General features: G+C 34.2%; 2 protein-coding genes across 7 annotated transcripts; both read left to right on the top strand.

Annotated features, from left to right (window-relative positions):
- Positions 1-2197: 2197 nt before the first annotated feature.
- On the top strand, positions 2198-9286 carry LOC145030572 (protein FLX-like 3). Of its 5 annotated transcripts, none has more exons than XR_013676643.1 (8): positions 2198-2331; positions 2985-3510; positions 3615-3760; positions 3828-3907; positions 4023-4229; positions 5061-5432; positions 7254-7286; positions 8688-9286. XR_013676643.1 is itself a non-coding variant. In XM_078978948.1 (5 exons), exons 2-5 carry the CDS (start codon positions 2990-2992, stop codon positions 4104-4106), a joined length of 831 nt encoding a protein of 276 aa, XP_078835074.1. In that variant the 5' UTR covers positions 2198-2331; positions 2985-2989; the 3' UTR covers positions 4107-4378. The 5 variants fall into 5 exon arrangements, 1 of the variants encoding a protein (XP_078835074.1); XR_013676636.1 differs by lacking the exon at positions 8688-9286 and adding an exon at positions 7429-7751; XR_013676639.1 differs by lacking the exon at positions 5061-5432.
- A 385-nt stretch (positions 9287-9671) lies between these two features.
- On the top strand, positions 9672-14755 carry LOC145030563 (cuscuta receptor 1-like). Of its 2 annotated transcripts, XM_078978921.1 has the most exons (9): positions 9672-10104; positions 10232-10390; positions 10745-10819; positions 11156-11311; positions 11466-11540; positions 11713-11871; positions 11988-12062; positions 12143-12289; positions 12413-14755. In XM_078978921.1, the coding sequence occupies exons 1-9, from the start codon at positions 9687-9689 to the stop codon at positions 14599-14601; spliced, it is 3453 nt and encodes a 1150-aa protein (XP_078835047.1). In that variant the 5' UTR covers positions 9672-9686; the 3' UTR covers positions 14602-14755. The 2 variants fall into 2 exon arrangements, with proteins under 2 accessions (XP_078835047.1, XP_078835057.1); XM_078978931.1 differs by lacking the exon at positions 11156-11311.
- Positions 14756-15273: the final 518 nt, after the last annotated feature.

Here is a 15273-nt window from a genome sequence, read left to right as displayed (position 1 = left end):
CATAATATATCTTGGTGGGACGTGAGTGAAAGTTAAAGATGGTCTGGACGTCGCAAATGATGACACTTTGTTATCAAGGGTGGTGGGAATAACATGTGTTGTCAAGGGTGATGGTAATAGAAAAAATGATTGATCGACTGTTAAAATAATCTAATTTTGTGATTTGTTGGTTGTTCTCCTGGATGTTCATCTATATTCCTCTCCTGATAAATGGGAGTGGGATCTGGATGATGCATCAGACTTGTTTTTAGTGAGGTCGACTAGAAGAAGAGTTGATAATGAGAGGTTGCCTTCGGGTTTAAGACAGACTAGGTGGAATCGGTTTCTCCCCAAAAAATTGATATTTTCTTTTGGCGTGTTTTGCTAGACATGATTCCTATTAGGTTGAAGTTGGTGGAAAGGGGAGTTGATTTGGACTTCGTCCTTTGTCCAACGTGCCTTATCGCTCAAGAGGATGTCACTCATATTTTTCTTCATTGCGAGGTTGCCAAGCAGTTATGGAGACGTATTGCCTTATGAGTTTGATGTGGATATTCCTTCCTTTACTTCTTTGGGGGAAATGGAGTGGGTGGATTCTAGACCAGTTGTGAGAATGAAACGGGTGATTATTGACTCTATTTTTTTGGTCAATATTTGGGTGCTATGAACCTATCAGAATGGCTTAATTTTTTCTCATCCTAAGCCAAAAAAGGATTTATTGTTTGATTCTATTGTAGAAAATTCGTTTCATTGGTTTACATTTCGGAACTCTAAGCCTATGATTAATTGGGTTTCGTGGTTACAAAACCCAATCCTGCATTAATTGGTTTTTGTTGCTAGCTTCTTGCTAGTTTTTTTCGTTTTGTGTTTTTAATATATTCGACTGTCGTTCAAACAAATAACAATCTAATCTTGATCATAGTATATTCCATTAAATGATGTATTAGACTTACTTTTATGAGTCTACATACAAGGTTGGTGCATAAGTGAATCATTATATAACTATAATGTTGTGGTTCATGATTTGAAACTATCTCCATACTAGGAGCTCGATGATTGTGTGCAACTTTGCAATAAAAGAGTGAGGGAAAGTTCTAAAACAATGGAAAAAAGGTAAATGTTTGTGTATCTCTAGCATAATATGTTACTATCTTGTTTGTGTTTTTCAAGTGGAATTTGCCCCTGCTAAAGAGACGTTTCGTGTTAGGCATTTGGGTGGAGGTGGGGAAACACTCACCACATGTGTATTACCATTACATGTCAAAAACAATAATGTAGTGGAATAAGTCATATATAATAGTAATATCTCATTTATAATAGTTGTATGTCATATAATTGTATTATGCATGTATAGTGCCTAAGTCTAGCAACGTGTTTGATATGACACAAAGTAATGGCAATAACATCATTAATAGTATGTAACTATGTGTAATTGACTAGAAGTAATTAGTCATGTTTCGTCTTTATAAAAGAATGCCTATATAAGGATTATTGATACTTAGAACTAAATGATGCGTTAGAGATTTGGATGGAGGTGGGGGATGGGGTAGAACTTAGAAGGACCAATTTCAATTAATATTATATCAAGAAGTAAGAGATAATAAAATTATAAAAATGATAAATTAATCATTTTGATGACTTAAGTATGAAACAAGTGAGAAAAATATTTTTTCAGGGATGATCAATGTTAAAATCGAAAAAACATTTGAATCTAATAATTTTTTTAACGGCAAACACACACTCTATATTTTATTATTAAATTGCATATTTTGTTTTTAGTAAAATTTAAATGCCCATAACTCCAATTATGGACTCTCACAATCTCTCTTTTTCCTTCCTCTCTATTTCTCACTTTTCTACTCCCTTCTATCTCTCTTTTTCTTCCCAAACTTACAAGCAAATTACCATTAAACATCATTTTGGATGTCTTGTAAGAAGGTAGTGACTTGATATTTTGGAAGATGTAACACTGATATTATATCCATTCCATATAGCTAATAGCTTTACTGCTGAATGGCATTTCCAGTATGTCCGCTGGACTACAAACGTTTGGTTAAAAAAAATTACATAGCAGTAAAATATAATTTGCTCTGTTATTTTATTATTTAGTTAACAATTGTGCCCTCGTTTTTTCTTTTTCTTAAAAAAAAATCTTTGTAGGTAAGTCCAACATAATTTTCTTTTCTTTTTTGAGAAAAATAGATATATATATTTTTTTCTGTCGAACTCGCATCACGGCCTTTTGGAACCTACAACTTACGAGCCTTCTTCGCAAGCAAAGCTAGAAACCGCAACGCAAATATCTCAGGAAATATCTAAACGCCGATCGGCGCTTCCATCACCTTCAAGAAGGTTTGATTCACAGTCTTATTACTGTTTTCAAATTTTGTCCCATAGATAAATTCATCTTGCTACGTAATCACATATTCTTTTCATTCGTACTAGGGTTTTACATTCGATATCTGTAAACGATCGATTTTCGTGCTAGCTTGGGCAAAGTAACTGTATTTATTGGTCTTCTTTGCTGTAAATGTTGATTTACCTCTGTTCTGGAGGACATAAACAGATCTGTTATGTAGTTGTAGCTGTGTTGAATTTTATAATAGTTTGGTTCATCATCTGATTTATTCATTCGTTTTAATTGGGAAATATCATAGCCGTGTTTTCGTTATGCAGTGGATATATAAGTTAAATTTGAGATGCATTTTCGTTTTGTAACACAGTATACCAGTATAGATAAGTTTTCCCCATAAGTTGATTACTTTTTGCTGATTCTGGAAAGAAGTTCCTTATTAACATCGACTTCATACACGTATTTGGTGCTAGAACATCCACCAGTTGACATTCTTGAATCATTTACATCGTTGCATTTATGTTGAAGCTTACTATAGATTTATGCGATCTTAATCATTATGCCATCTCTTAGTTGGTGTATATTCTATCAATATCTTTTATACTTCACGACTTCTATTGAGTTATGTGTTTTTTCCCTCCATCATGGCCAGCATAAATGGCTGGGAGAAACCGATATCCTCGTGAGAATCATCGTGGGTATCCCCCAGAAGGGCCTCCTTCTCGTGTTCCTATGTCTCGACCCATGCCACCTCATCCCATTATGTTGGAAGAAGAACTTGAAATACAACACCATGAAATCCGTAGACTCTTGGGTGAAAATCGAAGGTTAGTTGATGATCGCATTGCTCTGCAACAAGAGTTAGGTGCTGCAAGAGAAGAACTTAGGCGAATGAACATTGCAATTTCTGACATTCAAGCAGAAAATGAAATGCATTCAAGACAGCTAATTGAGAGGGGCCTGAAGCTTGAAGCTGATCTTCGTGCCACTGAACCTCTGAAAAAAGAAGCTGCACAACTCCATGGTGAAATAGAGAGACTTAATTCTATTAGGCATGATCTATCTGGTCAAGTTCAGACTCTCACAAAAGACCTTACAAAACTGCAAGCTGAAAACAAGCAACTTCCAGCTTTAAGAGCAGAGGTTGAGGGACTACACAAGGAGCTTATGCATGCTAGGTTTGGCAATTGACAATTGACAATTAACATCCCTGTTATTGTTGTAAATGTCTTGTATGTATTAAAAGATGGGATCTTTTTAACTATTGTGATCCCTCCTGTAGAGTTGCTATTGATTATGAGAAGAAGGCAAGTGCTGAGTTGATGGATCATAAACAATCAATGGAAAAGAATTTAGTTTCCATGGCTCGTGAGGTTGAAAAGCTTCGTGCAGAACTTACAAATTCTGATTCTAGATCATGGGGTGCTGGTATATACTTAGTTACCTCTACTTTCTTATAGTGTTTCTCACTGTTATCTGATACTTGGTTGTTTAGGTGGATCATACAGGATGAATTATGGCAATCCTGATGGCAATTATTTGCGTGCTTATGGTGATGGATATGGGCGTCCAATGGTAGGCTTGCTAAATCATTCAAAGTCTTATATACCCATCTGATCACCACACATGTAATTTCAAATTTCAAATTTCAACTTTCATTTGCTTGATTAAGTTTACTCAATGCCCTCAGGGTGCTGGTGACAATGTTCCATTGTATGGTTCAAGCTCTACACCATGGGCAGAGGTGGAAAAATCCCGAATGACACGTCGCTGAAATGCAAATGGTTTATTTTACAAGTTGAAATGTGACAAATGTCCCATCTGCCCTCAGTTATCATGGCTATCTGTTATGCAGAGGGTAGAAGTGTATGGTTCTTCTCAGTTTGTGTTTACATCGGTAATCCTTTGTTTGATCTCATTAGCCATCTTTGTTATGTGAAATAGGAATATTGAGTTGCTTTTAACCACAAAATGCAACAATGGGTCTCTCTTGTGGCTATCATTTATGTCATAGACTCGTAGTAAAGTATTATTATTTAGAAATTATTAAGCCGTGTCTGTTTTTATTTAAATTCAAAATTTCCCCCATCCATTTGTGATCCTCTTATTTTAAATTGCATCACCACATAGTTAAAGCTAACTGGACATCGTTGTTACATATCCAAAGTTAACTGTTTCAGCTCTGAGTGTAGTAAGTATCAGTTTGGTGGTGCAGAAGAAGAGAATTACTTGTATTGGATGAAAGTTATCATCTCTGCATATTGACTAGACAAAAGCTAGTGTTGAGTTGGAATATAAACATATAATATCATATACATTAGAAGATAGAGGTCTAAGTATCGAAGCAATGATCATAGCAACTTGGAGACATTACAACTTCTGTATATTTTTTGAGGTGGTAGAAGTTTGGAAGAGTGCCACTTTACAGTCTACCTTCTTTATGATAGCTCTTTAGGGCATGACTGTAGAGAGAAGATGTAGTTTCATAATGCTTGATTTGACCTATATATGCATCTTTTTAAGACAGATGTGGTGATATCCATTTAAGGATGATGAGTGTGGTAATAAGGGACTTGCTAGTTTGGCTGCTTTGATCTTTTTAACTAAAGTAATTAGATTCATGTTCTGTTAATAGTGATTTGACATCCCATGAAGTATGAACATTGAGAGGCCATATGAGTGGTATTGTGAGGTGTGTCATTACTGATTAGGTGCTGAATGGCATCAGTGTTTTTCAAGAAGCTTTGTGGAAGTATGATGCAGCGAATCAGTTTTAGGTTTCCACTGTGTATGGCAAGTATTTGAAACTAGGAGAGGAGGATTGTTGGTATATGTCTCCAAAAATTGTTGATTGGCATGTTGAGGGAGGTTGGTTTCTTGAGTTATAAATCATGTGAAGTGAAGCAATTTGAAGAGACTTTGGAAGACACTCTGAAGCAGAAGGGGGTGAACATTGAAGAATCTTGTGTATCTTGTTTGGGTTCTTATTTCACCTGATTGTAATGCTTCAGAACTCGGGGGGTCTTCTTCTCATCACCATGCACATCTGGAGGAAGGGAGGTGGACTGGGCATCTCACATGGGGCTGAGTTCTCGTATAGGCAAGTACTCTGTCTCAGTTTTGTGGGTAAAATAGGTTCTCATTTATGTGTACATAATTTTTTTAGCTACCCTATTTATATATATTATTTATTATTATTCGTTTACTTGGATGATTTGCTCTGTTAGGTATGCGCTCATTTTAAATCTCTTGGGGTTTATTGGGTTGTTAGTTTTATATGCATCTTTACAATCTTTTAGGGAATGATTAGGTTGCTAATTTTTATATGCTTCTTTTTCAATCGCATTACAACAAAATTGTCTTTTCGATCTTACTAGAGTTCCCATCATCACCCCCCCACCCCACCTGTTGATTACCTTGTTGCTGCAGTTTGGTGTTTTTTTTGAAAATGAAATAATATGCCTAATTTGCTCATGCCAGTGGAGTTATCTGGCAAAGATTTGGCCTTTCAGGTACCCTTAGACAATGTTATGGTTTCTACATTAGGTCCCTATATTATCTGGAAGTGTGATGCTTCATCACTATATTATATTAGATGACACAAATGATTCTGATGTTTGGATAACATTCTGACAAGTTTAAAGCCCATGAGAGATGAGTAAGCTTGTTGCTTTTGGATGTGGTCAGCTTATCTCCAATCACCACTGGAGGAAATAATGAAAACACTTCTGGTTATACAGCCAAAGCCCAAAAGGAGATATGGTTATTCTGTATGAGTTGCAAGGTTAGCTTTTAAGATTTAAGAGGGTGTCTGGTTTTGGAAGGAAGGGAATTGGAATCTGAAGGAATTGTAATATTTGAAGTGGTTAGTTGGTAGGAAATGGAGTGAAACTTGGTAATAAAAGTAGATTTTTATTTATAATTAGGTTTAATAGTTATGGAATATGTAGAGGAATTTCCGTCTTTTAATAAAAAAGGAAGAATAAATTTGAACTCCTTCCACCCAACCCCTAGGAATGGTGAAATCCATCAAAGACGGAATTTGAAGGAATTGAATCCCTCCAAAATCCACCAACCAAACATGTGCTATGGTTTTTCGTTTGAAAGCAATAGGATTTCATTTGACACATTCAGTCAAATGATCAAGTTCTCCATGCTCTAATCCTATTGGAATTTGGAGGTTTCCTTTGTTAAACAATTTTAGTTTATTAGGGAGTGCTAATCTAGCTTTGACATGTATTTTTCCTATAGAATAGATTTCTATGTCTCTGGCCTTTGTTGATGCTTTCCTTAGGTTGACTTTTATCATCTCCTGCTATAGAATATTGTGTCAGTTGATAGTTTTATTTGTTAAAACAATTCCTTTACTGCATAAAATTTGGTTACTTTCTGCCCCTTCACCTAGGCTTGTCATATAACCCTTTAGTAGTGACTTCAAGGGCTAAATGCAAGAAATAGCAAGGCTTTCCTTTATTTTTTTTTCCTTATAGCACTACTTTCATTTCTTTTTTTCTTATTGAGAAAGCTACCCAACTATAACATTGTACTTTCAGGTTTTTTTGTTTCTCTATTCTTATGAGGATATTCTACTTTGAAGTAGAATAGCAAGACTTTCCTTTATTTTTTTGCCCCTAACTTGAAAGTTCCAGACGTATATGCTACATTAAGAAAGAAAATCCACTTGTGCTTGTAGTGTGAATACATGATACGCTGAATAATACTTTGAAATCTTGATCTCTAGAGTCGAAATAACGATTCATTTTTATTTTCATTGATTTCTACAGCTTGTGTTTTGCTGCTATTAGAAGAGGATTTTTTTTAATATGTTTGGTCAATCTTTTAGGTTGCATAAATCTTTGATTGAAGCAATGTATTTAAGTCCCATGTTAAATTTTTTCTTTTGCTTGTTTTGGTTTTGCAGGTAGACAATGTTGCAATGGTTTGGGAGAAGCAGGTACCATATATCTTATTATACTAAACCCCGATAATTAAAATTAAAACCCCAGCGACATAAGAAACAAAGCTAACTAAGTGCATGCATTGAATGTTGTTTTCTTTATGTTTAAATCTAATCAAGGATCATTAATAATATCTAGATCTATAAACCAATAAACATGGAGCAACCATAGGCCCCTTCAGCAGTCCGAGTATTCATGCATTATTTCTTCAAGGGATGAAGAACATGACTAAATGAAATGGGTGTTGCAGGTTGGGATTTAAACCCACATTTTTTGTTGAGTAGGATCGTCACATACAAAATAATTATTTATTGAATAGGATTGCCACATCGACCCCATCATGTGGGCACACAGCATACCAAATAACACCTGTTATAAGTATACATTTTGAAAAACTTTGGTTGTTGGCTACCATTTCAAACATTGAAATTAACAAAAAGATGATTCACTTCCTTCCTAAATCTTGGCAAACCCTTAAATGTATTTTAACGCTTACAATTTTATTAAAGATGTTATTTATGAAATCATTGATTTAATAAGTTGGTTTGTTTTTGACTTGTCTAACGACTTTAAGTTGGGGGTGTTTGATAGTTACTGATCATTCGTATTTGAATGACATTGCTTATGAATGAAACCATATGATGAAAATGTCCATTTTATTATTCTGCTTAAAATAATAATAATAATATATACCAGAAAACCATCAAAACAAGTTACTATCCTTCATCTATTTTGCACTACTAAACGCTCTACCAAAACAGGTTACTATTCTGACATCAAATGAATTTGCACTACAAATCAATATAAGCGTTAATCTACAACCAACCCGAGTCAATATATTAACCACACTCCAATAAAAGAATCAACTGCACCCATTGTATTACCACAATTCACCTTAACACCATCAAACATTTGTGGAAAATCAAATTAAATTTACAAAAATAACCTTGGTGTAGTATCTGTAGCCATTAGGACTTTTGATGATTATCAACAACTTAGGATTTGAGTGATAAAGCTTGGTCAAGAAAACTGTCGTCATAGGGATCAGGAACTCAATTTCATCTTTCACTAATCTACAATTTCTAAAAAACCCATTTGAGTTTAAAAGTCCAAACATCTCATTTTGAACAAATCTTTGTTTAGAACACACAAATGTACACAAACATCAAATTTCATACATGTTGGGTTAAAATCACAAGGGTCTATGTGCAACATAACAACAAACCCAATGATAAAATTGAACTTTCATCAACATTATCAAAAGCAACTGTAGTACATATACCAACACATCTTAAGAATTAAGGTCCCGTGAACATTGAAGAATCAATCCGAAGCATAGGAAAAATTGATTTTTACAGAGACATGAATGATCAAACCTGTCAATTTGGTCAAAACAGAAAAAACCTGACCGGTGCCGGAGGAGGAAGAAACGGAGGGATGGCGGTGGGAGTTAAAGCAACGGCTAGTGCAAGTGCTTCTTGCGATTGAGGAAGTCATGATATGTTGAAAGGACATGAAAAAGGGGCAAATGTGCGAATTTTATTATCCAGCAAATGTTTTGACTGAATCATACATAACTTACCCGATTTAATTAGAGGTAACAAAAACCTGAATCAAAGAGCCATTAACAGGCATATCTTAGTCATGTTCATTACAACATGGAAGTTTTAGTTGGTGAAAACTTGTATGTAATATTTGCTTACATAAATATATAAAATATGTTACTAATGTATGTATTTACTTAATTACTTGTATATTTTTAATAGCACTGCATATACTAGACTTGTTTGTTAATCATTAAGCCAAAGTCAAGTCAAAGTAGGACATTGCAAGCGGCTAAAGTCAAGTCATCATTGTCTAAGATTCTTCCAAATGTTACCTACCATTCTTACATATATATCAAACTCTTTATTTGTTTATAAAAATTTGTCGCCAGAAGGAAGTTTTGGTTGAGTATTGGAAATTCAAATACAGTGAACAGGATGGTTTGTTACAAGTACGGTTGTTTAAACTTTTTATACTAGTAAATTAATAAATATTTTTCATTATATAAACAACCAAAAGAATTTAAAAATACAATGAATGATATTTAATGCAATAAAAAAACATGAAAGTTTGCTGAAAAGTCAATCAATGTCGGTGTCATACAAAACTTTAGGAGTGTGTCATAATCCGAAAGGGACACGTACGTCGAAGGTGGTTGATTTGAAAATATTGACTGATGAATTGTGATATATCACGTCTTTTCGACTCATCTCTATCTCTCTCTCTCACACACACACACACACACACATATATATATATATATATATATATATATATATATATATATATATATATATATATATATATATATATATTCACACACACACACACAGCAAACCGGAAGTTAAAAAATGGAGTGTTGGGGTTTGAGTAAGTGTGAATCATGGTTATATTGGTCGTTGATGATACATATTCTTGTGGTCTGGCAAACACAAGGAGATTGTATAGAAGAGGAGAGAAATGCACTGCTCGAAATCAAAGCATCCGCATACGATTCTAAAATGGACCATTTTCTCCCCACTTGGATTGATCATGGTGGCGACTGTTGTGATTGGGAGAGGGTCAACTGCAACATAATCACTGGACATGTGACAGATCTTTTCTTGTACAATTTGAGAGGGATGAATGATGTTGATATGGAGCTTCAATCCAGATACCAAGGGAACAAGTTATGGCCATTGAATGTTTCCTTGTTTCTTCATTTTAAAGAGTTGAAAACTCTCAATTTGTCATATGATTTTCTTGATAAAGAGATGATTATGAAAACAGGTAACTTTATGTTTAATTGCCTTAAGTGTTACTTGGTACTATTTCCTTTGTCATACAATGAGATCATATTCTTGAATGATATAATCGAGTGACATTTTTGAAAGCTAAAACCTTTTCGTTATTTCAGGACTTGGAAGGCTATCGAGTTTGAATAAGTTAGAGACACTCGACCTTAGTAAGAATTTTGATCTTGACAACGACATACTTCCATCATTGACGACACTCACTTCACTCATAGTTTTGGATCTTAGCTACACTGGATTGAATGGATACTTCCCTACCAATGGTAGGTTTTTGTCTTTCATTTCTTCTTTTTCGACAAAAGAAAACATTTAAGTAAAAGATAGCGAGAATCTAGAGATTACAAAGGGTAATTACGGTACGTAATTACAACATGTACATGTGGTGCTAAATGGACCCCATGGACGGGACATATATGTGAATGTGCGGTCCACTATCATGTGAGTGAGATTTAGGCTCATTTATGATCACCTTTACAACATTAATCTTACCAATTCTGCCGGCTACGATATTTCTTTCTATTGTTGATCTATAGAAAAAAAGAAATGGGCGGAATTTTGTTTGCAATAAATGCATATATATTATAAAGATAGTTATACCATTGTTATATGAATTGCAGAATTCGCAGCTTTAGAAAACTTGGAGACGTTGGATCTAACCCAATGTGAATTTAATGGTACAGTTGAGATTCAAGGTAGTCAATATCATCTTATAACCATCATGCCAATATAGTCATTTTGGATTCATGCAAAAATTAATCCTTCTTCTAAGAACCACTAGCTATTTCATGTGTTGAAATTCGAAATATGATTGTTTTCTTGGGAAAAGAAAATTGGTAGTAAAGACTAATTTTTTGTTGTAGAGACGTACAATCGAGTCATTTTGTTAGCTATAAACTTAAATTTTTTAAATTAATGGATAACCATATTAAAAACTGATAAAAGTATACCTTCTTCTAAATTACTTTATCAATATATATCAGACTTGAGCATACTCTTATATGAATGACTGTTTCAATTCTTAAATATAGGTTTTGAGAGTGTTCCCATATTGAGCAAGTTGAAAACTTTAAATCTTGGATCCAACGAATTTAATGCAAGTGTTATGACATTTTTAAATAACCTTTCATCACTTAGAAACTTGGATCTTAGCAACAATCCATTATCTGGACTATTTCCAGCTCAAGGTACGGGCTATGACTACAGTTTACCCAGAACATCTTTCATGTACTTATATATTGTTCTTTATAAAGCCGTTTAAATATTTGCAAGTGTACATCTAAAAATAGCATACATAATACATAATATATGCTTTTTTTTTTTTTTTTTTTCATGTGACAGGATTAGCTAAGTTAATGAACATAGAGAAGTTGGATTTAAGTTATACTGGGCTTGATGGCACACCACATATCCAAGGTTAAATGAAGAATTTGCTTTTCCTAGCTATTCTAGGTGATTTACTTAATTGTAAATAGTTCAGAATGTATAAAGTTCTTGAACACTAATAAATCCTAATCTCTTTCATAGCTAAAAGTTTTGTAAGACCATGCATGGTTTCTAGTAACATTTTTTTTAATTTTTTTTACAGTTTGTAAGAGCTTATCAAGATTGAAAAAGCTAGAGAGTCTAGTTATTTCAAATAATAATTTCAACAAGAGCATCATATCATGCTTAAGTTCCCTCCCATCCCTCAAGATTCTCGATCTTTCATATTCCGTGTCATTGGGAGAATCCTTCCCTGACCAAGGCATGTTTTATCTTAAAAGAGTCATCATTAAATAAACCAAAAATACTAATTAAATATCATCTTCATATTATATATTTTTGGCTAATCATTTTATTAAATTGCTTTATCTGCTTCAGAACTCCCTAATTTGCACGATTTGGAAGTCCTCCTCATGACAAACAATGGTTTCAATGGAACACTACCAATGAAGGGTAAATGATTAGTACATATATAATTGGTTTCATAGTTTATATTCTGTAACCTATACATGTAATCATCTCTTGTCATCTAGCTTTGTCATCTTTCCACTATCTGGAGGTCTTAGATTTGAGTGACAACAATTTTGCTGGGAGCATCCCGTCATCAATACAAGCATTATCTTCTCTTCGAGTTGTCTCATTCACTAACAACGAGCTTAATGGCTCATTATCTGATCATGGTACGTAATTAAGTTACCTCAATCATGCATGTAAACTTTTATGAATTTAAAAGGGATTATGTGAGTTGAAGTCAACCTTTTTGTAACTACTTGTAATAGCCCAACCACTTTGTCATCTGGCAGGATTATGTGAGTTGAAGAACCTTCAAGAAATGGATCTTAGTCACAACATGCTCGATGGAATCCTGCCTCAATGCTTCAACAATCTATCATCTCTTAAACTGCTCGACATTTCTTCCAATCGATTCACGGGAAAACTTCCACCATCACTGATTGCTAATCTAACATCTCTCGAGTACATTGATTTTAGTTATAACAAATTCGAAGGTTCATTCCCGTTTAGTTCATTCTCCAATCTTACAAACCTTCAAGCAGTTCAATTCATAAGCGCAAATGACAGATTTGAGATGGAAACAGAAGATCCTATAGGTTGGATTCCAATGTTCCAATTGAAAGTTCTTGTGCTCTCAAGCTGCAATATAAATAGACATAAAGGAGGTGTCGTTCCTACCTTTCTACTTCACCAACACAAGTTACAAGAACTACACATACCTCACAACTCATTGGAGGGAAATTTTCCAAATTGGTTGATTGAAAATAACACAAATCTGGAAGTTCTTAATCTAAGGAACAACTCATTTGGTGGTATTATTTCTATGCCTTTTTATAGAAATTCTTACATGCGGTGGTTGGATATATCGGGAAATCACATAATAAACTCTATTCCTAGCGATATACCAGAGTTTCTTCCCAATATAACACACTTAAATTTTTCAAGAAATGCTTTCAATGGTGTTATCCCATCTTCTATAGGTGATTTGAGTGAATTACAGATACTGGATTTATCCGATAATGAGTTATCAGGAGAAGTACCAAAGGCGCTGCTTACAGATCTCTCTCTTTTAAGCATATTAAAACTATCAAACAACAAATTCCATGGCGAGATACTCTCAGGAAACTTAAGCTTGGGTAACATCGAAAGGGTCCATTTAGATAGCAATTATTTCACAGGGAAGATTGGAATCAAGAGTAAGAACAAGTTTGAATTCATGACTGTTCTCGATATTAGCAATAACTTTTTTACAGGTGTCATCCCTTCTTGGATAAGCAACATGGGTACAATCGGTGCCTTTTCTCAACTTGTGATAAGAAACAATAGTTTTAAAGGTCGGTTTCCATGTGGAACAGCGTCATTCTCGTTTTTTGATATCTCACATAATTCCTTCTCTGGTTCGATACCTTCTTGCTTAAACCTGCGACATGTCGAGCATCTTCATTTGGGTTCTAATAGATTCATCGGACCAATACCGAGCTTCTTCCGTAATTTGACTAGGGTTTTGACTTTGGACATCGGCAACAACAACTTGTCGGGAATCATTCCTGAATTTCTTGGTGACTTATCTACACTAAGGATTCTTCTTTTGAGAAAAAATAAGTTTACTGGTTCTTTGCCGAATCATTTGTGTCAGTTAAGTGATGCGAGTTTGATAGATTTATCGGGTAACACCCTTTCTGGTTCGATACCTAGTTGCCTACGAAACATCACGGGTCCAAAATACCTTGCTTTCATGAAAGAAACTGTTTCATCATACCCTATAAGTTCATATTACTATTATAAGGGTGTTCTAGATAGACAATTTACTAGTAAAGACCGCAGTGAAATGTTTGAAATACAAGATGAAGTTCAGTTTACAACAAAAGGCCTCTCTCTCCCCTACAAGGGCGATGTTCTTGATATCATGTCAGGATTGGATCTATCGAGTAACAAATTAACAGGTGAAATTCCAGAAGAACTAGGGTTTTTGATCCAGATTCGTGCTCTGAACCTGTCTCATAATCATCTGACTGGACCCATTCCGGTGACTTTTTCAAATCTTGCAAATATTGAAAGCTTAGATCTTTCTTCCAATGGTTTGACTGGAAAAGTTCCATCAGAACTGATTAAGTTGACTTCTTTATCTATTTTTAATGTTTCTCACAACAATTTATCAGGAAGACTCCCAGAAATGAAATCTCAATTTGGTACTTTCACAGAGACGAGCTATGAAGAGAACCCACTTCTTTGTGGACCGCCACTTGCGAATAGATGCAAGACTAATTCAGTGTTTACCAATCAATTAGTTGAAGAAGACACTGAGAAATGGTATAACATCGATATGACATCCTTCTATGCAAGTTCTAGTTCGACATTTGTTGTGTTATTATTGGGATTTGCCGCAGTTCTATACACCAATCCTCATTGGCGTAGAAGGTGGCTAGATCGAGTTGAAGATTGTATGTTTGCATGTTATTACTTCATTTATGATTCATAAGAAAGTTGTCCATGCTCTTCCATAAACAAGATCTCCTTAAGAACATGTGATAGAATTAATGAAACTAGATTTTGTATGTACTTACGTACTTCTTTTTTAATGTATGTACGATGATGTATAAAAAACTCTACTAATTTTAAGTGTTTTCATAAGTTATTTAGGAAAAAAAGTTGATGTGACATCCTTTTATGCAAGTTCTAGTTAAAACTAGCTAGAATGTAAATATGATAAGTAAACAAGTAAATGATTTGATCAAATTCAATGAAGTGAAATTGGTTGATTTTAGGATACACCACATGGATGATATAGTTGACTTATCATTAGACTAAATGGAACAACCCTTGTGAATCGATTTAACTTGGCTATAGCAATTCATAAGCACAAATTACCTCAACTCTTCTTAGATATTAAAATAGTTAGAGGAGCTCTAACACATTCACTTAATTAAAGTCACAAAATCAATGAAACATATAATCTTGTGAAAATCAATTAGCTTTGAGTTCTAAGAGTTATCAAGTCCAAAAGATAATCAAATGCTTACATTATCATTATGAAGGAAATATTTCCATGGTCTAAATGAAATGAAAACAAACATATAAACCATTTGCTGCTTACTAATTTGAAGGTCCATTACTTAACCAAGAAATTAGTCAACAAAAATAAGCATTCATC

The sequence above is a fragment of the Lactuca saligna genome, chromosome 1 (assembly GCF_052625555.1).
Source record: "Lactuca saligna cultivar CGN05327 chromosome 1, ASM5262555v1, whole genome shotgun sequence".
Classification (NCBI taxonomy): domain Eukaryota; kingdom Viridiplantae; phylum Streptophyta; class Magnoliopsida; order Asterales; family Asteraceae; genus Lactuca; species Lactuca saligna.
This window is presented reverse-complemented; position numbering and strand designations above follow the sequence as displayed.